Source organism: Eublepharis macularius, chromosome 18 (assembly GCF_028583425.1).
Source record: "Eublepharis macularius isolate TG4126 chromosome 18, MPM_Emac_v1.0, whole genome shotgun sequence".
NCBI classification, from domain to species: domain Eukaryota; kingdom Metazoa; phylum Chordata; class Lepidosauria; order Squamata; family Eublepharidae; genus Eublepharis; species Eublepharis macularius.
Window position 1 is genome coordinate 9549313 of NC_072807.1, and position 22101 is coordinate 9571413.

Genomic DNA, 22101 nt, shown 5'->3' on the forward strand with positions numbered 1-22101 from the left:
TCGGCTGCAACGGTCTTCAAGTGACTTTAGACCGGTTGCATATTCTCATCCGAAGTACCCCACAATGTTGCTGTACCTGGTCAATTCTTACTTGTGTATGGAGAACCTTTCTATGTTTGCCCCTGAACCTCCAGGCATTTCCGGTGCCAGAGTTGGCAGCCGGGTGGGAAGGCCCCCTTATCAGACTATCCAGATCTTCTCCGGGCTGGGAGCTGAAACTCTTATTTCTTTCTAGGGTGCTATTGTGGCTGTCACAGGAGATGGTGTGAACGACTCGCCTGCGCTGAAGAAGGCAGACATTGGTGTCGCTATGGGCATTGCGGGCTCTGATGTCTCCAAACAGGCAGCTGACATGATTCTGCTGGATGACAACTTTGCCTCTATTGTGACGGGAGTGGAAGAGGGTAGGCCCCTGCCATTTGTGGTGTTTATTGCTTTGGCGGTCCCAGTGGCTTGAGAATGGCGCCCTTCTCCTTGGGGGTTCCTCCTCCTGCTTAGCCCTTGGGTGGGAATGTAGCTGGCAGCCCAAATGGCATGGATTTAGGAACTTGCGTTTGCTGTGGTGGGCGTTGCCTTGCTTTTGGAAGGCAACTCGATCCATCCTGACCTGCCCCAACTTCTGGTGCCAGCAGCCACTCCTCCACCGCACAGCAGTCTCTTCTCTTCCTTCTCAGGCCGCCTGATCTTTGACAACCTGAAGAAGTCCATCGCTTACACCTTGACCAGCAACATCCCCGAGATCACCCCTTTCCTCATCTTCATCATCGCCAACATTCCCCTGCCACTGGGAACTGTCACCATCCTGTGCATTGACTTGGGCACTGACATGGTTAGTGAGACGTCTTTGCATAGAATCAGAGAACCGTGGGGTTGGAAGGGACCTCCAGGCTCATGTAGTCCAACCCCCTGGACGGTGCAGGAAATTTACAGCTACCTCCCCCCCCCCGCCACCACCACCGCACACACACAGCCCCAGTGACCCCTGTTCCATGCCCAGAAGATGGTAAAACACTGTCAGGATCCCTAACCAATCTGGCCTGGAGAAAATTACTTCCTGACCCCAAAGTGGCGATCTGCATTACCCCAAAGTGTTAAGAAAGGGCCACGAGAACTAAGCACTTGTGCAACCCCTCCTGCCCTCCCTCTCGTGACCTGCATAGGTTCACAGGATCAGCATTGCTGTCAGATGGCCATCTAGTCTCTGCTTAAAAGCCTCCACCATAAGGAATCTTTCCCACTCCCACCCATGCGGAGTTTCCTGGGGCCCACATTCTAAACCTCCCGTGTTCTGGAGCACCAAATGAGTGCGAGAAACACGGCCTAGAACTTGACATTTCTCTCCTTTTGCTCAAAAGGTCCCTGCCATCTCTCTGGCATATGAGCAGGCCGAAAGCGACATCATGAAGAGGCAGCCAAGGAACCCCAAGACGGACAAACTGGTGAATGAGAGGTTGATCAGCATGGCTTATGGCCAGATTGGTAAGTGTAGCAAACAAAGAAAAGAGGGAAGACCACAACTCAACGCAAAATATACTTCAGAGTCAAGCTAAAAACCATAAAATATAAGCTAAGGGTCAAGCTAAAACCATAAAATATATTCAAAAGATTTATCATGCCATGTACACAATAACTGAATTAAAAAATTAAAAATGAAGGACCTGAAGGTTCAGTTTACATAGGACAGCTTTAGATAAGCAGTAACGTTCTCCAAAATCAGTTGATAAACATGTCAAGAGGTCAACACAATACCATACACATTTCGGCCCAAGGACCTTCCTCAGTGATCAATAATACACACTTTTGCAATAAACAGACTATTTGACTTCAATTACAGACTGATGATATACACATCCAGAAATATCCAAAACTTAATACCAGAATATAACAGCAGTGAAGAGCTTGGTGTGAGTTCAGTTACCATGTGGAGGGATCCATGGCCTGCTGGAATAATTTACATCACACCGGACAATATAGGAGATAATAATACCAGGGCAGCATTGATACATACTGGTTTCTGGGTGTGTGGGTCTGTTTATTGCTAAAGATCCAGAGGAGTTAGCCATGATAGTAAAGAGTCCAGTAGCACCTTTAAGACTAACCAACTTTACTGTAGCATAAACTTTCAAGAATTACAGTTCTCTTTGTCAGATGCATGGAGGGTATGAAGAAACTTCATATCAGTTACTTCTGATAACGAGATAACCATAGAGTTTATGAATGGTTATCTCATTATTAGAAGTAACTGATTTCATTATCAGAAGCAAACTGATCCCATTATCAGAAGCCATTGATTGCATCTACTCCCCCCTCCCCTCTTCACCTGTATATCTGACCAGTTTCTTCATACCCTCCATGCATGTGATGAAGAGAACTGTGGTTCTCGAAAGCTTATGCTACAATAAAGTTGGTTAGTCTTAAAGGTGCTACTAGACCTAAAGTGTGTATTATTGATCACTAAGGAAGGCCCTTGGATCAAAACGCTTATGGTCTTGTGATATTTATTCAACATGTTTATCGGCTATCTATAGCTTTCCTATGTAGCCTGACATTCAGGCCCAATTACTGTAATGCTGTGTAATTAATATTTATTTTGAATATATGTTACGGGTTTAGCTTGATCCTTGTAGCATCTGCAGATTGATAAATGCCATCTGCCCTCTCGTGTGTCAGGATGGGAGGTGCATTCTCTGAGCATGCTCAGAGGGGTGGGGGGGTGGAGTGTCTTATAATTTTATCGCAGTGTGAAAATGTGGTTGCTAGTTGTCAGGTGAAGAACAGATTGCCCGGAGGCAGAGGGACTGAAGGAAGTAGTGGGGAGAATGGCAAAGAAGGCCCAAAGCTTTTCCTGGGGTTACAGGGGGTGGGTGGGGCATGGCGCAATGGTAGCGGACCTGCTTTGCATACAGAAGGTCCAGGTTCAATCCTTGGCCTCTCCAGTTAAAAGTATCGGGTGGTGGGTGATGTTAAAGACCCGAGAAAGCCGGTACCAGTCTGAATACACAGTACTTGGGCTATGTATTATCCGTTCAGCTGGACTACTTAAGGCGACTGCATGTGTCCCAGAAGCTGCCCAAGTGTCGCATTGGAAGCCAAAGGTTTCCTTGGTTACAGGAAGTAGCGGAAGATGCGTGACTGATGAATGGTTTGATATGTGGCTTTTAGATTATTGGCAGCTCTCCTAATGAGCAAGGGTGTTGAGACATCCCCGTGGCACCTTTGACTCCACACACCTCGTGTGTGGAGTGCATTCTTCATTTCGCTATTTTTCGACAATGTACAGAACTGTGGGAATGGCAGAATTAGAAATCCAAAGAAAATAAATAAATAAAAAGAAGAGTGCACATGAACTAGAATCTGAGAATGAATGGTAGAGGAGCAGATGCCTGAGGGAAGGGCTGTGCCGGGGCCTAGAAGTAATAGGAAGAAGGGTCCTTAATTTTAGGTTGCAGACTCCAGTTAAGGTCTTTTGGAGACACAGGCCGTTTTCACACTGCTTGCCGGCCACGGAACATTGCGCCGAGCTCCTAGAACAACAGCGTCTTCCTGGCACAATTTTGTGCGAGAACAGCAGCAAAATTGCGCCACGAACACGCTGTTGCTCCGAGAGCTCGGCGCAATGTTCCGTGGCTGGTAAGCAGTGTGAAAACAGCCATAGATGGTCTCTGTGCAGTCCTGGTGACATGCTGTGCTTGGGAGTCTTCGGGTCTTGGAGGGTGAGGAGAGTTCCTTTAGGAGCAGCCAGCCGGCTTCTCTGCAAACGGGGTGGGGGTGGGGGGTGGCAGAGGAAGGCTTAAAGATTCGCTGGGATTCAGAAGACGGAAACTCTTGTGCGCTGAGGCTTCAGACCTCGTGGGATGCAGCAGCGGAGCCTCAGTTGAGCTGTCATAGCAAAGGAGCGCAGCAGAGCATCACAGCAGAAGTTCAGAATAAAGCTTGTTACAGCTTCTCTGTGAGGAGGCCGTATGCAAGCAGGTATGTCTCCCTGATTGACCTAGAAGAGGCACCCTGAACTTTGCTGGGTATCTGCGTGTGGTTTCATCCATAAAACGTGTTCCGACGTCCACTCTGGGCGAACTAAAATGGTCTCTCTTTCTGGATCTGATTAGGGATGATCCAAGCCTTGGGCGGATTCTTCACTTACTTCGTGATCCTCGCTGAGAATGGTTTCCTTCCCTCTTCTTTGCTGGGGATCAGAGTGAGCTGGGATGACCGGTGGATCAACGACGTTGAAGACAGCTATGGGCAGCAGTGGGTGAGTGTCCCGAGTAGCCCCAAAGGATGTTGGCAAGGCGGGTTGGCTTTGGGTGATGCAGGCAGGAGAACCAACTCCCCTCTTTTCTCTCTTCCCCCAGACCTACGAGCAGCGGAAAATTGTGGAGTTCACGTGTCACACGGCCTTCTTCGTCAGCATCGTGGTGGTGCAGTGGGCTGACCTGGTCATCTGCAAGACTAGAAGGAATTCTGTCTTCCAGCAAGGCATGAAGTGAGTACCGGGGTGATGGGTTGCCTCTTAAATGATACCAGAGCGTAGCAGGGGAATTGGAGAAGTTGACTTGAAATGAAAGGGGCCAGGAGTTCGATGGGTGCCCAATGGGGAAGATCATGTGGGCCAAAGATCAGAACTGCCAGCAAGGATGTGCTTGGAAGTTCTACTTGGTCCCAGGACTGAGCGGGCCTGGGTTGGTCTCCGAGTGCTGACTTCTTTCAAATCTTTCCCCAGGAACAAGATCCTTATATTTGGTCTCTTTGAAGAGACAGCCTTGGCCGCCTTCCTCTCTTACTGCCCTGGGATGGACATCGCCTTGAGGATGTATCCTCTTAAGTAAGTAGGAAACTTGCTCTTGATGGTGGAGCCTTGCACAAGACCAGGCCATGCCCAAGAGCACTCTACATTGGAGTCTCCTTCCCTTGCAGACCGACATGGTGGTTCTGTGCCTTCCCGTACTCTCTCCTCATCTTTCTGTATGATGAAGTAAGAAAACTCATCCTCAGACGCAGCCCTGGAGGTAAGAATTGGTGGCCTGACAACACGCGTGCGTAGAATGTGCCATTTGTGGCGGTTCGGCAGCCTCTCTGATTTAGAGGGATTTCCCTCTTTGTGGTGGGGTGTGTGATGTTGAGTAGTTCTCTTCTAAACTGCAAACCTGGATCCTGGTGGCATCCTAGTATGCAACCACACAAAAAGCAGCTTGACTCCTTGTAACCTCTTCTGAAATTTTGCATTGGATAGAACTTTAGCATGTTTTGCCATTCAGGATCAGCCGCTTGATCTAGGTTTGACCAGATGACTTTGCTGCCATGTCCAGAGCATGTGTGGGTCAGAGGCCCACATGATTTTGAGCCCCTACATTGTTAACTACATGACTTTGCCAAGAATTGGGGGAGAACTGTTGGTACCGGTTCTGTAGCCTGGATCTTGATTGTGGCTGCCTGGTGCTGTCCAAATCCATGAGATTAGAAAAGACGTTTCTGAGCAGTCCATGCACGGGGCCCGGCCCATCTCAGATGTTTGCGGGGGAAAGGGGAATATACATTTCAGAAACATGAAAAGTAACTTAATGCATTTCTCTTTCTTTTTCTCTCTCCCCAATTCCTTTGTAGGCTGGGTAGAGAAGGAAACCTATTATTAAAGTACTTCTCCATTGTGTGCACTTCTGGAATATAGGAGGATGCAAGAACCCTTGTCTGAAGAAAGCGGAAGGCTCTAGACGCGGGAGGGGGAGAGGGAGTGTTTCCAGCCTAGTACTGGGGGGTGGGGAGGGAGAAGTTGGAGTAACTTTTAAGTGTGCCTTTTTGTTTTTGTAAGACACTGATAAGATTTTATATCTGGACTTTTACAAATAAAGATGGATCATAAGAGGATGTTTGTCTCCACTCGTGTCTTTGCTTGCATGCAGAACTGATCTTACCGCCCACCAGAAGATCAGTATCAAATGTGATGCAGGACCCCCTTCCTCTTCCGCAGGGATTCAGTATTTTCCTCCTTTCCTCAAAACTGGTTCTTCCTGGGGGGACGGGGGACGGAAGCAGAACATTTTCTTGGCATGTCTCAGGCTGTGGTTTAGCTATTGGTAGTGCGCCGGATGGAGGATCAGGTACTTCCCCAGCATGCCTCGTTAGCCCAACTGTGTCCTTAGAGTGGGCACAAATAGCAAAACGAACTAAAAAAAGCCACAAACAGCCCAATCTGCTGTTCGCAAACAAGCTGTTCCTGAGGCCCCATTCTAAATGAACAGGTGGTCGTTGCAAGTCTCGTTCGTTGCTGTTCGTCAAGCCAGACAGTTTGGCACCTGCAATCAATTCTGTTGGCAACCAGAGGCAGGGACTGCCTGAACTCTGTCTGAACTCCTGCTGTTGCCCTGGAAACCCCAATCTAAGCCCAATTTAGCTTGATAGGCAGGTCTTCCTTCCAAGTGTGGAACTCCAAATTTGTTACAAGGAAGCAAACAGCAGGGGGGAGGGGGGCGCCCAGCTCTGGTTTTGCAGACAGTGAGGGAGAGACAGTTGCTGTTGGCATTTTGAGAGAGAGACAGGGAGAGTGCATTGGAGCTTGAATTTTCTTTGGGTGGTGGGATAGGGATCTTCCTCTTCAAGTTCCAGGGCTACTGCCAGGCTCTGGGCCAAGCTATTATTTATTACTGGTACCTTTCCTGCTGCCTGCTCAGGTAAGGTTTCTGGGAGTGGTGCAGTAGGGATCTTGATGGCTGGAAGAGAGCCTGCTGGCCCCCACGAACAACGAACATGTTCGTGAACAGGTCATGTTCATCAATGTTCGTTGTTCGTTGTTTATGGATGACAACGAACACCATGTATGGTTTTTTTTCTTCCGTTCGTGCCCATGTCTGGTCCTTAGGAGAGGAGGGGCACCTTACTCCTTCCCCTTTTGAAGCTCCTGCCTGCTTTCTGGCTGTTTTTATCTTTATCATTTATCTGGCATTCAGAGCTAGAACTCCTCAGTGCTGAAAAGGGGCCTTGCTACAAAATGCGCGCACACACACCCCTTTATTTCTATGCCCTGTAAAACATCCCCTCTAGATACTACTGTGGCACCAAGCATCTCAATCCATCTAGTGTTGCAGAAGGCTACAGCCTGCTTTGCATTTCAGAGCTTTCATTCGGAAAGTACCTTGCAGTCTGGCTGCACTGAAGCAAATTGGGAGACTGTGCGAGGGCCTGCTTGCTGCTGGGGAGCTACTCTTGGCCAGTTGCAGGCCATGTTCTTTCCTCTTCCGGTTCACTTTTAACTTGACAATGGGATTCTGCCCCAAGAAGAGTGCTGAGGAGGGCCGGCTACAAATGACTAATGACACAGGTTGGACACTTGTCAGCTTCCCTCAAGTTTTGATGGGAAATGTAGGCATCCTGGTCTTGCAGCTTGGCTCTCCGACTGCTGTCCAATGGACTTTTCAACTGTCACTTGTCCAACATTCTGCCGAGCTGCCTACATTTCCCATCAAAACTTGAGGGAAGCTGACAAGTGTCATAGAATCATAGAGTTGGAAGGGGCCATACAGACCATCTAGTCCAACCCCCTGCCCAGTGCAGGATCAGCCTAAATCATCTCTGACAAGTATTCATCCAGCCTCTTCTTGAAAACTGCCAGTGAAGGGGAGCTCACCACCTCCCTAGGCAGCTGATTCCACTTTTGAACTACTCTGACCATGAAAATTTTTTTCCTAATATCCAGCTGGTACCTTTGTGCATGTAGTTTTAGCCCATTGCTTCGCTTCCTACCCTCTACTGCCAACTGGAACAGCTCTTTGCCCTCCTCCAAATGACAGCCTTTCAAATATTTAAAGAGAGCAATCATGTCCCCCCTCAACCTCCTCTTCTCCAAACTAAACATTCCCAAGGCCCTCAGCCTTTCCTCGTAGGGCTCAGTCTCCAGACCCCTGATCATCCTCGTCGCTCTCCTCTGCACCCTCTCGATTTTGTCCACATCCTTTTTGAAGTGAGGCCTCCAGAACTGCACACAATAATCCAGGTGTGGCCTGACCAAGGCAGTATAGAGAGGAGCTATGACCTCCTGCAATTTTGACGCTATGGCCCCTTTGATACAACCCAGGATTGAATTAGCCTTTTTTGCCACCGCATCACACTGACTGCTCATATTCAGTTTACAGTCCACTCTTACCCCAAGATCCCTTTCACATATACTACTGCCCAGAAGTGTATCCCCCATCCAGTATTTGTGCTTCTCATTTTTGTGGCACAGATGTAATACTGTGCACTTGTCTTTGTTGAATTGCATCCTATTCACAGCTGCCCACTTCTCCAGAGTATTCAGGTCTTGCTGAATTTTAATTCTATCTTCTTGGGTGTTTGCTACCCCTCCCAATTTGGTATCATCAGCAAATTTAATGAGCAGCCCTTCCACTCCTTCATCCAGATCATTGATAAAAATATTGAAAAGTACCGGGCCCAAAACCAAGCCCTGCGGCACCCCACTGGACACCTCCCTCCAATCTGATGAAACGCCGTTGACCACCACTCTTTGAGTGCGGTCCTCCAACCAGTTCTCCATCCACCGAACTGTCCTATAGTCTACTCTACAGCCTTCCAGTTTGCCCATCAGAATGTCATGGGGGACCTTATCAAAAGCTTTACTGAAATCCAGATAAATCACGTCAACAGAGTTCCCCCGATCCAGTAAGCTGGTCACTCGATCAAAGAAGGAAATGAGGTTGGTCTGGCAAGATCTGTTAGGAACAAAACCATGCTGACTTCCCCGGATCACTGAGTGGTCCTTCAGATGCTTACAGATTGATCCCTTTAAAATCTGCTCGAATATCTTCCCAGCAACAGAAGTCAGACTGACCGGCCTGTAGTTTCCCGGGTCATCCTTCCTCCCTTTCTTAAAGATTGGGATAACATTCGCTCTTCTCCAATCTTGTGGCACATCCCCAGTCCTCCAGGAGGCCTTGAAGATGATGGACAGGGGTTCTGCAAGTTCTCTGGAAAGTTCTTTCGGCACTCTTGGGTGCACCCCATCCGGCCCAGGGGATTTGTATTCATCCAGTGCAGCCAGATGCCTCTCCACTACCTCTCTGTCAATGTCAATTAGCCACTCAGGTGTCCTGCCACATTTTCTACTATCTCTAGATGTGCCTGACTTCTTCAGGGAGAAAACGGAGGCAAAAAAGTCATTAAGCCTGTCTGCTTTTCCTCTGTCAACAGAGAAACCTGGGTCCAACCTGTGTCATTCGTCACTTGTTGTCACTGTGTGAGTTGCGGGGTCTTCCCTGCCTCATGGGAGTGGCAGCTGGAGCTTGAGTGTTATGGTGGAGTTTTAGAGAAGGCCAGCCCTGCAGTAGAACCCAGAATGTGGTTGGGGATCTCGGAGAACAGCTGGAATGTGCTTTGCCCTCTTATCTTAAAGGGACTGTTGGAGGATGGGGCTGGCAACTTAGAAGGCAAACCGTGGTGCCAGCCAGGTGGTAACTGCTGCCTGCTTCAGCTCCTCTTCTTACCATTAATGGGTGGTTCATGCAGTGGGCATTGCTGTTGCCAGGGGTTATCAGTCCCGGGTTAAATGTAAGTCCAGCTCCTTTTTCTGCCCTTTTGGACTGTTACGGAAAACTGAGCTTCCCCATCTTGGAATCTGACCTCCCTACTGCTGGGGCATCGTACTTGAATTACTAAACACATCTTGAATTTCAAAGCTGTCTCAAAGTCTTTTTGTATTGCTTGAGTTTTGAAAATACTCTGCTATTGGTGAAAAACGGGCTGTTCTGGATTACTCTGGCCAGGCCTTTTTCAGATATAAGCAAGAAGTCTTAGCGGTCTAGTTGGCTTTCTCATATCAGATCATTTAATTCCTGGCAAGAGGTACAAGGTTTCAGGTTTGGTTATAGAAGCAATACTATTAGAGAATCTTTGATTCTGATTTTTATTACAACATAGTTATTTGCCAAGATGGGTAGCTATGTTTATCTGTAGTAGTGGAAAAGAGCAAAAGTCCAGAAGTACCCATAAGATTAACAAACTTAATGGTAGGGTATGAGCTTTTGTGAGCCACAGCGATTTCTGAAGAAGTGAGCTGTGGCTCAGGAATGCTCATACCCCACCAGTAATTTTGTTAGTCCTATAGGTGTTACTGGACTCTTGCTCTTTTCCATAGTTATCTGCTTCGTTAACAATGACTAACTCAAAATTACACCAATTACTGCTATGTAGATATTAAAGGAGAGCTGTTACAAGAGTCCATAAAAACCTTTTCCCAAGATAAGTAGGTTGCAAGCAAGGAGCCCCATCTAAGGAGAAGCTGCCAATGAATTCAAAAGCCTCATTTAAAAATAGGGATTCCAGATTTTTCATACACCTGAACGTCTGCTGGCCTTCAACCAATGTTCTCCATCTTTGAACTCTATCATCACTTCTGTGGACAGAGAGAAGGTAGATCAGCCCAGCGCCTTCGCGAGCCCCCAGCTCTCCCTTCCTGGTGCCAACAGGGCAGGATGCCATGCCAGCTGATCTTGCCCCCATGCCAAGCTCACAAACAGGGCTTTGTTCCCATGGGGCAGACAAAGAACTGTTCTTTCCTTGCCTCGGTCAAGCTGTTCATCGACATGTCGTCAGAGTACATTTTAGAAGAATAAATCAATTATGGATCGTATGACTTGGCCACCCTCCTCTGCCCCCTCCCGTCCGCCCATGGAGTGCGCACTGAGCCAGTGAAGTGCAGGCTGCCTCAGGAAGGCGAAGCCAAGACTCTGGGACCTTTGGCAGCACCGCACAGGGAAGTTGCCTGCCATTATGCAAGCATGGAGCTGATCCTAGATTGTCATTCAGGTTTCATGTAGATCACTGTGCTTGTTAATCCAAGCTAAGGGAGCTGCCTGCCTGAGCTACATGTTGGGTTACAGCTTGGGTGTGCCCAGAAGCACAAGCCGAAGGGCTCCTGGTCATAGAAAGAAATCTGCCAGCAGAGACCGAGTGCATTCTGTCCTGTATACAGAAGCCTTCCCATCTTTTCTCCTATTTGTTTGTTTCTAATTATTTTTTTAAGCTGCTTCAGATCTCCGTTGAAGAGAAAGGTGGAATATAATTAGTGAAAGAACTGTTAGAAGGGAAAATCTTAATGAATTTCAGAAACGCTTTATAATCAGCCTAGCTTGATACCTGTGCTTCACTATGGTGTTTTAACTATTTTAAATCCAGTTATAATACTTAACGGGCACGTAACATTTGGGGGGGGGGGTGTTAGTTGGTTTTGTAGTATGACAGCATAGTTCCTGAGCTTCACAAAGGTGTTTGAATAAAGCAAAGCATGTTATCTCTATCTCCTGCCTGCTTGCACCTCCCTTCTCTCTGATTGGTCAGCTGTGGAACTGTGTTCTGAGATAAAAATCAGCTCACGGAAACTGCAGACAGTTGAAGAAAGATGTTACAAGACTCCAATCAGAGAGAAGGGAGGTGCAAGCAGGCAGTAGCCTGCCAGCCACACAGGGAAGCCAGGCCCCACAGGGAGATTGGCAACCCTAGTGAACTTTGAGGGGAAGACTGGGAGGGGCACTTGACCTCAGGACACATTCAATGACTCCCAATAGCAATCGCAGACTTCAGAATGTTGGACTGAGGACCAATCAGGATGCATATGCAAAGTACCTTGAAAGGCTGGCCCAATCAGGGAAGAGTGGCTGAGCTGGTAGTGGCTGGGGGTGGGGAGGGCGGGGAGGAAGCAGGCAGTAGCCTGCCAGCCACACAGGGAAGCTGTATCTCTTTGGGAAAACTCATTTTACCCCTATTTTCCTCCTTAGGGGGCGAATTTCTTCAAACCCCTTCTTAGTGGGTGTTTACATCATGAAAGGAATGTTCTCCCCAAATTTCATGTTTCTAGGTCCAGGGGCTTTTGCTGGGTGTTGATGAGTCAGTCAGGGCACGTGTCTTTATATATATAGATAGATTTAGAGCATTTACAGCTTTGGTTTGGATTGGATTAGAAGCATTCGGTCTGTAGATCCCTACAGACAATGTGACTCTTTTCCAGTAGAGCAAATAGATTCAGGATCCTGTCTGAGGTTATGAAAATAGCATTTCAAATAGGAAGGATTAAACTGCTCTATACTGAATGTGGATCTCTTAACATGGAAGCCTGCTGGGTAACCTTGGGCCAGTTACACACTCAGCCTCACCTACCTCGCAGGGTCGTGTGAGAATACTGCCCTTGGAGGGAAAATGTGTTAGATAAATGGAGAGCATCGTGTCTTAGGTAAGCGCAGAGGAGGAGCATGGCAGGAGGTTGCATGGGCTGCTGTCTGGGTATCTAATGGGAAGAACTTCTGCAGGAATGTCTGTCCACTTATATTTGTGCATTTCAAAAAATTACAATGACATAAATCTTTCGTGTGCTCCAGTTCAAAGGAAACTGCCTGGAGTATTCTGGGACTTTTCATCGTTGAGGAAACGGGGAACTTGCAATAATATTCCAAGATCCAATTTTCAGCCATGACAGTTATCTTCAATTTCTGTAGATCTTAAATCACACCTTTAATTGAACTTGGATTCAAAGCTTTTTGTTTAAAGGAACTGCCTTCAGAAAGCTTCACCAAAGATATGTAATTTTACTGCTTATAGCTGAGTAGATTAAGAACCATGACCTCTTGGGCCATCCTTTAAAAGGGCAAAGCTGCAAATGTCATCCATGTTTTTAAACTCTGGGCACTGAGCTTACAAAGGCCTTCAGGAACCAGAGGAGGACAATGCCTGGGGAGCTGTCAGCCAGGATTTCCTCAGCTCATATCTCACCGCAGCCACAATCCTCTTGGGTGGTGTTAGGCAAGCCTCATGTCTCTTGGTCCCTCAGCTGGCCTCCCACCCCATGCTCATATGCAACATGGAAATAATGCAACATTAGAGGGCTGTGTTGAGGATTAAGTGGGGCATTTGAAGAGATGATATTTGCTAGGTAAATATCAGGAGTTAGGTACCGTTTTTTCTTCTCAAAGGGCTCTGGCTCCAATCCCGCTCCCCCCCCTCACCCCCCTCTGCTTTCGCTGGTTGTGCCGGCAGTGCAGTTGTTTACCTGAAGAGAGGCTCTCTGGGACTTGCTTGTTGACAGCGTAGATGGGTTGCTCTAGAGACAATTTTCCTCCTCCTTCCTTCTTGCTGCCAGGTAAGAAATGATGGAGCGAAGCGAGGGCTACATTTTCTGAACAAGGGTCCCTCTAGCGTATGATGGCAAAGAGGCCAGTAGCACCCGTAGCATCTGACGAAGAGAGCTCTGGCTCTCGAAAGCTTAGGCTATGTAACGAAATGGTTACCGGGGTGAAATGAGTGCCAGTTGCTGTTAATCTGTCTTTAAAGAAAGGGGAGGAAATGTTCCCCATGAGGTCTGATGGCCTGTGGGGCCAGGGAGAGGCCTGCAGGAGTCTTGGTGTGGGATGCCCTTCTTCCTGGACTACAACTCCCAGCTGCCCCGGGCCAAGAAAGGGCGGGAAAAATAAGGGGTGGAGCCTGAATGGAGAGATGCAGACGATCCTGAGGAGAAAAAAGAGTCGCCTTCTCGGTTGAAGAGGGAGAGGCTCCTGCTGCGGGGTGAGACCCAGGTGCCTGGGCCCTAAATGTGGGGGGCCTGGGAGGCAGCAGAGAGGAAATAAAAGGGGGAACCTTCCTTCAGACCCCCCCCCCCCTTAAGGCAGAGCAGGGAACAGTGTGGTAGGGAAAGCAGACGGCGGTTCTCTTCAGTTTATTTTTCTGCCCCATGAGTGCTGAAGGGGGGGGTCTGCCCCTATGTGTGGTGCCTTTACCTGCTTTGTATATAGTGCTCTGTATATAGGTATTAAATTATATTTTTTTGAATATAAAGGACCTTGTGGTGCTCTGACTACGTAACCTCCCCCACTTGGCCCGCTACGAGAAGGGGAGAACTGATCAGGCCAGACCTGGGTGGGTTGCCAATTCTCCAGGGCCCACCCAAAGATTGGGGAATTCACTTCCCAGTAGGGAAATTCAGCCAGAGGGGGCTTGCTGCCCCTCAGTCAGGTGGTGTACAAATCAGTGAGTGGTGGCAGCGACGGAGAGTGTGAGCCACGCCCACCAGGGACGGTGGGAGGCGGATAGTGGGGCTAGCAGGCCATTGACAGCGGCTCAGTTGCCCAGACTGAGAGCCAGCGCCCGTTCCGCCACAGGCTGTAATAAAGTTGGTTTGTCTTAAAGGTGCTACTGCGCTCTTTACTATTTTGCAACTACAGACTAACACGGCTAACTCCTCTGGATCTAGTGTATGTGGCTCCTTGAAGGTTCGTCCTGGAGCCACACCCGGCTCTATGTGCAAAAGGAAAAGATGCTATTTGCTGTAACAGTACCGGAAGAAAAAGCGGTGTCCTGCTTTGGCTCTAAGGCAGCAAATTTATCATCTCCAGTGCAAATGGGCAGATGCCTCTTTTCTAAGGACTGTCCCTGAATCCAGGAGAACTTCAGGCTCCATCTGGAGATTGGCAACCTCTACCCTTCTGGCATAGGAAGACTAATAAAATTGGTGGTAAGGGGTGAGCTTTCATCACAGCTCACTTTTGCAGATATCCAGGTATTCAGGTATCTGAAGAAGTGAGCTGTGACTCATGAAAGCTCACCCCTTACCACCAATTTTGTTAGTCTTATAGGTGCTACTGGACTCTTGCTCTTTTCTACTGCTACAGACAGACTCACACGGCTACCCATCTTGATCTGTCCCTCCTTATGTTTGTTTGATATCAATATTTTCAATAGATAAATTTTAAAAATCACTAAAATGGGGGAGAGGAGGACACATGTTGCCTGCGCTTGAATTCTAAGACACCATGCTGTTCGTAGCCTGCAGTTTCACACAGAAGTCTATTTTGTACTGTTGCTGATGTCTTATAGGACAAATATGTTTTCCTGCTATATCTTAACCTGCTTAGAAGAGAAAACACGGCTGCAGAGAACTCGATTCCATCGTACAGCCTGCACAATAAAGCATTGAACAATATGTGTGTGTGTGGGGGGGGAATTAGGGTTCTGGCTATAATTCTTGTCAGGGTGGTACTATAAGGTCCCTTTTGCATTGGTGGAGTCTCGGCATGTATTCTTGGTGTCACCAAGTTGGCTGCCCAGAAGTATCCCAAGTCTATCTCAGCAGGAGCACAAAAACATTGTTGAAAGAAGAATTAAATGAATAGTGGAACATCGTTTTTCAATTTCCGAAGTACAAGCTTATCCGCTACAATCATTGAGATTGTTAAAGTTCATGCCAAAAGGCAGGATTTGTAACAGTTCCTGGTACAATTTGTACAATCTTGCCGCTACTGCCGGTTCTGGCCTTTAAGGCCATAAAGAGCTTGGGACAGGGGAGGCAGGCACACACAACACACACACAGAGACTTTTATCCTTCTGCAAAATGGAATTGTTCAGGAGGGCATTTTTATAAAGGAAATAGTATTGCAGTTATTGTCAGTAGAAATTTTTAGGCAGGGTTTTTTTTTCATTTACTGTATATTTGTACTCTTTTTATCACAGTTTTGAAAATCTGGTGATCTGCTTTGAGTCTCAGTGAGAAAGGCAGACTATATGAAGTAAGGAAGTAGATAAATGAATATTTATAGGACCGTCTCCTACCATCTTGACCTACCTACCAGCTGCAATCTGAGTCTCGAGCCTGGCTTCATGAGTCTCTCCTCACCTTCTGAAGAAGAGTTGCCTACCAGGTGGAGCCCAGAGGGCTCCTGAAATTACAACAACTGATCTCCGGCCTTCAGAGATGGGTTATCTGGAGGAAATGGCTGTTTTGGAGGGTGGGCTGTATGGCATTCCGTTCCTACTGAAGCCCCTCCCCTCCCCAACTCTACATTCCACAAGAATCCCTCCCAAACCTCCAGGAATTTCCAAAGATAGAGCACGCAGTCCTACTGAAGCAGTTCAACTCCAGGCATAGGCTAAAAATAAAGATGACAGTGGATGTTTTGCGATGCCTGGGGGAAACAGAATGCCCTTTTGGGAAATGATGTATTTTATCCTACCCTTATTCGGCTGGATCTTCCCTGCCTCCTTCCCCAGCAGTTTCCTTTGAGCCTAGAAAAAAAGCTGAGAAAGGGGTGGGGGGGCTAGCTGGGTCTTTGCTAGGAAGGTAAGTCGCTGCTGAGTTGGTTGGGTTGCCTCGCCATGCCTTTGCATGGTGCTGAAGTAGCAGCCCCTATTGCTGCTCTCCCACTTTGCCACAAGGCCAGCCCCCTCTTCCTTCATGCAGTGATGTGCGCTGGTAGTCGGCCAGTGAAAGAACCACTGATGGAGGCTATAGCAATAAGGGGCGGGGGGGGGGGGAATGTGCAACAGATGTAAGCCAGGATCAAGAAGATTCATTAATCTTGGATAGTTCCCCCCCCCCCCACACACCCAGAGAGAGAAGCTGAATGGCTGAAGCTCAAATGCACCAATTTAAACACTTGGTTAATTTTGAGATTTTGGGTGGGGAGCATTAACAGTAGCAGGTTTATATTCCTAACAATGGGACACAGGACAGTTAGTTATTTGGTTAGCTTGTTACCAGTTCCATCCGGTATTAGCTCTCCGGTTGCTCCGAGGGAAACTTGGTTACGGGCTTATCTTTTTAGCTGTTTTATGGTCTCATTCTGGTTTGTGGTCTGTTTTATGGGTGTTTTTTTTCAGAGTCCTCACTAGTTGCTATTTTTATGCCCCAGGTTGATTTTAATGGCTTTTGTTTTTATATTGAACACTTAAGATTTTATGGTATATTTTTACTTGTAAGCCACCTTGAGCAGGACTGTGGGTGGGGGAAATGTAAGTCTCTTGAATAAATAAATTTTGGAGACTGAAGGTTAAAAGCCTTGCTGTTCTCACAATTATTTCAGATTTAGTGATAGGTTGTCTCTACCTACCTGGTTTCACAATTCAGCAACACCAACAATAATGTGAGTGTATTTACATGCCCTCCCCTGGCCCGTCTTGATCACATCTTCCCCAGAAGAACAGATTCTCTGCTCTCCTTTGCTACTGTAACTGCTTCAGGGGGGGGGAAGTAAAGCAAAAACAGCAATTACTCCATACAGAATAAGCAGGGGGATGTTTTAGGAATGCATTTCATATTGTTACTCACTCTAATTATTCATTGGGAAGTGGTTGTGGCAAAAGGCTTCACTTACATACACCGTTACAATAATCTGTAATGATTTCGTCTTTAAATCCCATCGAGATAAACTGTGAAACTCTCAGGGGCAAAGTTGAAACTGGAGGTGTAAAATTTCTGGAATTTTTAAAAAAATTTATTAAAACAGAATAGCATTGAATTGTAGAAAGAATATCAAAATCAGAGTATATAACAAAGTAATATTAGACAGTAACCAAAATATGTAACAAAGTATTAAAACTACATAATATAGAAAGGAACATTAGAGAATAAACATAATATCAAAAACAGAGTGTACAGCAGATTATTAAAACTACATAACATTTCTCCTCTCCATCTCTTCATTTATTTATGTTAAAATACATAATACTCGCCATTTTATACTCAGCATATTAAGAAAAAACTTATCTTTTGGCCATATAGTCAAAAAAGACTCCGTTTTTCTGAAATTGATCTATTATGCATATAAGAAGTTAATTTAACTATTGTTGCGTAAACATACAATTTATTAATCCATTCTGTCACATCTGGACAAAATTCCATTTTGTTGCATATACTACTCTCGCAGCCATCACCATATATTGAAAAAATTTACTGTGTTCTTTTGCAATATTACTTGGTAAAATATTTAATAACATATTTTGGGGTCTAACACAAAGCAGAGCTTTAGAATCTTTTGCATCTCTTCATGTATTTTTATCCAATAGTTTCTCGCTTTCTTGCATGTCCACCACATGTGATGGAATGTTGCATCCATACATTGACATTTCCAGCACTTTCCACTATAGTCTTCGTGGGGTTTTGCAATTTCCATCTAAAAATATACCATCTAAAAATATTTTATACTAATTCTCTCTTAACATTCGACAGTCCATAAACATAATTTCTCTAGTCGATAAAGATTCTCATTGGCTCATAAGAGATATTTTCTCCATATTGACCTTCTTTGGATAAGTGCCCTTTAAAAATGTATGCAATACTTCCTTAGCAATCAAACCTACTTTAATACCTGAACAACATAAAATCCATTTATAACTTCGCGTATAAAATTGTACTCTTTGGCATATTTATGAAATTAATGTATAAATGCCTTAAATTTCTACACTCAAAGTTGTGTGTCTGTCTACTAAATACTAAAGAAAGACAGGGAAAGCTCTAAATTCCTGCATGCCATGCTACCTTATCACATGCATCTTAATTTTTGACCTCAGAGGTAAGGAAAAACAAAAGTTGAAAATATGAAACTAATTTTCTGGTGGACAAAAGAAAGTGTATGATTTGGGCATTCCAGCAAGTTATTGTGGACAAAGTTAGTGACATTTACAGCGCAATCCTATGGCCGGCCCCAACGCCGACGCGGCTGCACTGGTGGTGTGGCGGCGCCGCCGGGCCGGATCCTGTGCCAGCAAAGTGTGGCCGCAGCGGCGCCCGCAGCGGCACAGAGATGCAATTTTGGAGAACCAGAAAGTGTTGTGGGCGGGTCTGATCCACGGCCGCCGCCAGGCGCAGCCAAAGGGCGCTGTTCCTGACAAGCGTCAGGGGGAGGGGCCAGGAAAGGCGCAGCCTATGGGCAGCACGCGATCCCGGCCAGGCCCCAGAGCAGCAGGCAAACCGCGCCCATGCTGGCAGACTGCCTCGGCTCGTGTGTCGGGCGGGGCTCGCAGTCGGGAAGGAGAGGGGTGGGCGTAGTCTGAGAAGCCTTTCCCCCGTTTGCCCAATGTAGCACCAAGTCCCTGGCGGCCGCGTCCAGAGAGGTTGGCATGGGACTGGCAGGCGCCCTGCCATGAGGAATCCAGGGCAGCAGCCAGTCTCTGGCAGCAGGGGACAGCCCCCCAGTGGCGCCGAAGGGGAGGGCTGGCCTGAGGCCGCCACCAAGAGGCAGACACAGCGGGCCTGCCCCCTCGTCCCCATCCCAAGGCAAAGAACACAGACACCCATTGCACAGAAATCAGCCTTTATTATTATATCATCCCACCTCCCCCAGCAGACGTGAGGAAGGGGAGGCGTGTAGGAGAGCCGCCTGTGCAGCAAAACACCCCACCCCACCCCCAAGGCGGCAGCGGCGGTCACCGGCGAGGCCGGCGGCCGGACCCCCTTGGCCGTCCACGGGCCCGGCCTCTCGCACGCAACTGGGCCCGAGGGAGGGGTGCCTCTGGGGCGGGTGGAGCTGCTGCAGCGGGTGGGGCCGGAGGGTCGAGGATGGCGACGAGCCGCCCGAGCAGGGCTTCGGCACGGACTTGAGAGGCACACCCCACCCCTCCCAACAACCATGGCCTGTGGGCGTGGGAGGCTGGCAACTGCTCCACGGGATTGGATGCGAGGCAGGACGCCCTGGGGTGGAAGGTGTTGGAATGACCAATGGGGCTGCTGCAGACGCCCGAGGGGCTGGACCCACTCTGGGAGGCGGCCGCTCATGGGACTGTGTTGCTGGGGCTGCGGCTGCGATGGGGGCGACCCTCCCCAGGCGCGCGAGACCTCCTGCCCGGGATATGGCATCCACCTGCCACCACCCTGGATTCTCCATTGGTGGGGGCTAGGGTTCCAGCGAGCGGACCGTTTGCCCTGCCATCTCCCGCCCCCTTGAAGCTGCAGCTCGCACCACCCTCTCCCTGGCTTATCGTGTGCCAGCTACTCTCCCCACCGGGGATCCCCGCTCACATGCCCCGCCCCAACCCTCTACCTGGCCATAGATACAGGGGGGTTAGCCGTGTTAGCCTGTGGTAGCGAATTCAAAAAGGGTCCCGTAGCACCTTTACAACTATCCAATTTTATTGTGGCATAGGCTTCTGAGAATCAAGTTCTCTTCGGCAGATGGGTGGTACAGACACTGGTCAAATACAGAGGAGGAGGGGGGAGGAGGAGGGAGGGAGGGGGCGGGGAGGCAAGACGGGGTGTGTCGGATACATTTGTGGCAATGTGCAGGTGGGGAGATGTGACGGGAGTGTTGGGGGAGGGGCGGAGGACGAAGTCAGACTCGCAGACACAGAAAACAGTTGTTGTACATCTCGTTTTATTGCACTGGAAAGAGCGGGCTTGCGTTTAGGCTGGCGAGGGAGCCGGAGCATTCCACACAGCCCTCCTTCCCGCTCGGAGGGGCGGGGCTGGGATGCAGGCCGCGGCGCGACGGTGCTTCCTGGGCTGCAGCCAACCGTCCGTCAGAGATGTTTGGGGAGGGCGGGGCGCGGGGGAGCAGCCATGCCCTGGATGTGCCTGTGGGGGAAAAAGACACGTGTGGGCTTTGCCTCATTCCACTGGCAAGGCAAGCCCCACACTCCGCCATCCGGGGGGGGGTTGCACATGGTCGAGGGCAGCAGCTGATGCATGACGGTCTGGTGAGGATGCACTCGGCCTTGGCAAGCCTTTACCTTTAAGGGAGAGAATGAGCTGGTCACAACAAACACCTGGCCACATGTGGTTTTCGAGGCGCCTGCCTCTGAGGCAGCCAGGGGCGGCCATGGTTGCCCCCCACCCCTGCTGGGCCTCACCCAAAGCGGCAAGTGAACGGGTGGGTTCAGGTGAATGGGCGGTTTGCGCTAATCTGCGGAATGCCCCCCCACCTCCTCCTTACCTGTCAGCGCTCCGTCGGTCATCACCAGGTGGGAGCGCCAGAGTCAGGGCACCTGCAAGGAAACGGGAGAGCATGCGGTTAATTTGCAAAGTGTCATTCCCTTCTGCCACGGAAGGGTTAGTTTGTTTGTGCTTAGTTAGAAGCAACTAGCATGCATCAGTTAGCTGTGGAGTCATTCTTTCTATCACGGTAGAAAGAGAGTTAGGCAGACATTTGCACCTCTTCCCCTTTATGCGAAGTTCCCCCAGTTTTTCGCAAAGTCCCCGGAGTGCATTCTGCGCCTGCCAATGTGAATGCCCTCAGCCCGTTTCGGTTTTCAAAGGGGCAATGCCACTCAGCAGACGGGCAGAGCCTCCGGCCGAGTGCTCACTTACCTGGGGGTTTGGGTGGCGCTGGCCGGATGTTTTGTAGGGCGCGGTCGCAGGTGATTGGGTGCAGAGAGGGGGGCTCGTCCACGCCGGGCGCGCATGCTGATTGGTCCCCGGGATAGTTCTCATCCTATGCTCCTTCGGGCCATAGGGGCGGGGCGAGGCGCTCAGAGAGGGGGCTGATTTTTCGCCGTTCCATGGACGCCTATGGGCTACGCCTTCTTTTTCCGTGGCGTAGCTTTTTTGCGCCGCTGTGGGCGTTCCCGCTTCTGGAGGAGCTTAGGGAGCGGACTAACTCTGACCCCGCCTTGCTCCCCGCCCCCCCCTGCGTCGGCGTAGGGCTCTACGCCACTTCTGCGCCGCCGCCCGGGCGCCTGTGGCTTGCACCGGTGCTGGCCCGCCGGCGGGCCAGCGCCACGTCCCAGCGCGGGCGGAAGGCCACTTACGCGGGCGTACGGGCTAGATGCGCCCTCGCAAGCCTTAGTTCGGTTCCTGTTCACTTTCCGTGCCCTTATTAGGATTGGGCTGTTAAACAATAAGCATATCCTTGGAAATATGTTGCACAGCTAGAGTATAATACAGGAATGATCATTCATTATCTGGGGTTGCCACCCTCTAAGTGGTTTAACTCAACAAAGAAACCCGCGAAAACTGACTAAACCTTCTTAAAGGGAAAGAGTATATGAAAAAGCTGTATCATACATTCAAGAAATCTTGTTTTAAGTAATAAAGAACCTTTTGAGAAGAATATTAGAAACAATCAATTATATTTATATTTATAAAGTGACTCTGTACTGTGAGAGAGTGAATTCTTAAGGTGCTAATAATACAGACCAAATAATTTATATAGGATATATAAGTAATAAGTGCTGGTGCTTAAAGTGCTAATAACAGTTAGAAGAACATATTGCACAGGAATATATAAAGTGCAAAAATTTTAAATTACTTAAAATGGATTTCTTGAATGTATGACATAGCTTTTTCATATACTCTTTTCCCTTTAAGTAGATTTAGTCAGTTTTCCTGGGTTTCTTTGTTGAGTTAAACTTTCCATTACCATGTT

General features: G+C 48.4%; 1 protein-coding gene and 1 long non-coding RNA gene across 2 annotated transcripts in view; one reads left to right on the forward strand and one right to left on the reverse strand.

Moving 5' to 3' along the window:
* Window positions 1-5862, forward strand: part of ATP1A1 (ATPase Na+/K+ transporting subunit alpha 1) — a 31185-nt gene extending 25323 nt beyond the window's left edge. Inside the window, exons 16-23 of the mRNA XM_055002441.1 lie at window positions 236-404; window positions 675-829; window positions 1356-1479; window positions 4107-4252; window positions 4353-4483; window positions 4721-4822; window positions 4915-5006; window positions 5602-5862. Coding sequence (XP_054858416.1) covers window positions 236-404; window positions 675-829; window positions 1356-1479; window positions 4107-4252; window positions 4353-4483; window positions 4721-4822; window positions 4915-5006; window positions 5602-5630 — 948 coding nt within the window. The 3' untranslated portion in view covers window positions 5631-5862. The remainder of the gene's footprint in view (window positions 1-235; window positions 405-674; window positions 830-1355; window positions 1480-4106; window positions 4253-4352; window positions 4484-4720; window positions 4823-4914; window positions 5007-5601) is intronic.
* Window positions 5863-20179: 14317 nt separating this feature from the next.
* Window positions 20180-21519, reverse strand: LOC129345799 (uncharacterized). The gene is made up of 3 exons (XR_008598617.1): window positions 21045-21519; window positions 20671-20722; window positions 20180-20312 (listed from the first exon to the last, which is right to left on the reverse strand). It is a non-coding gene; the product is annotated as an uncharacterized LOC129345799 (long non-coding RNA).
* Between the last annotated feature and the right edge of the window lie 582 nt (window positions 21520-22101).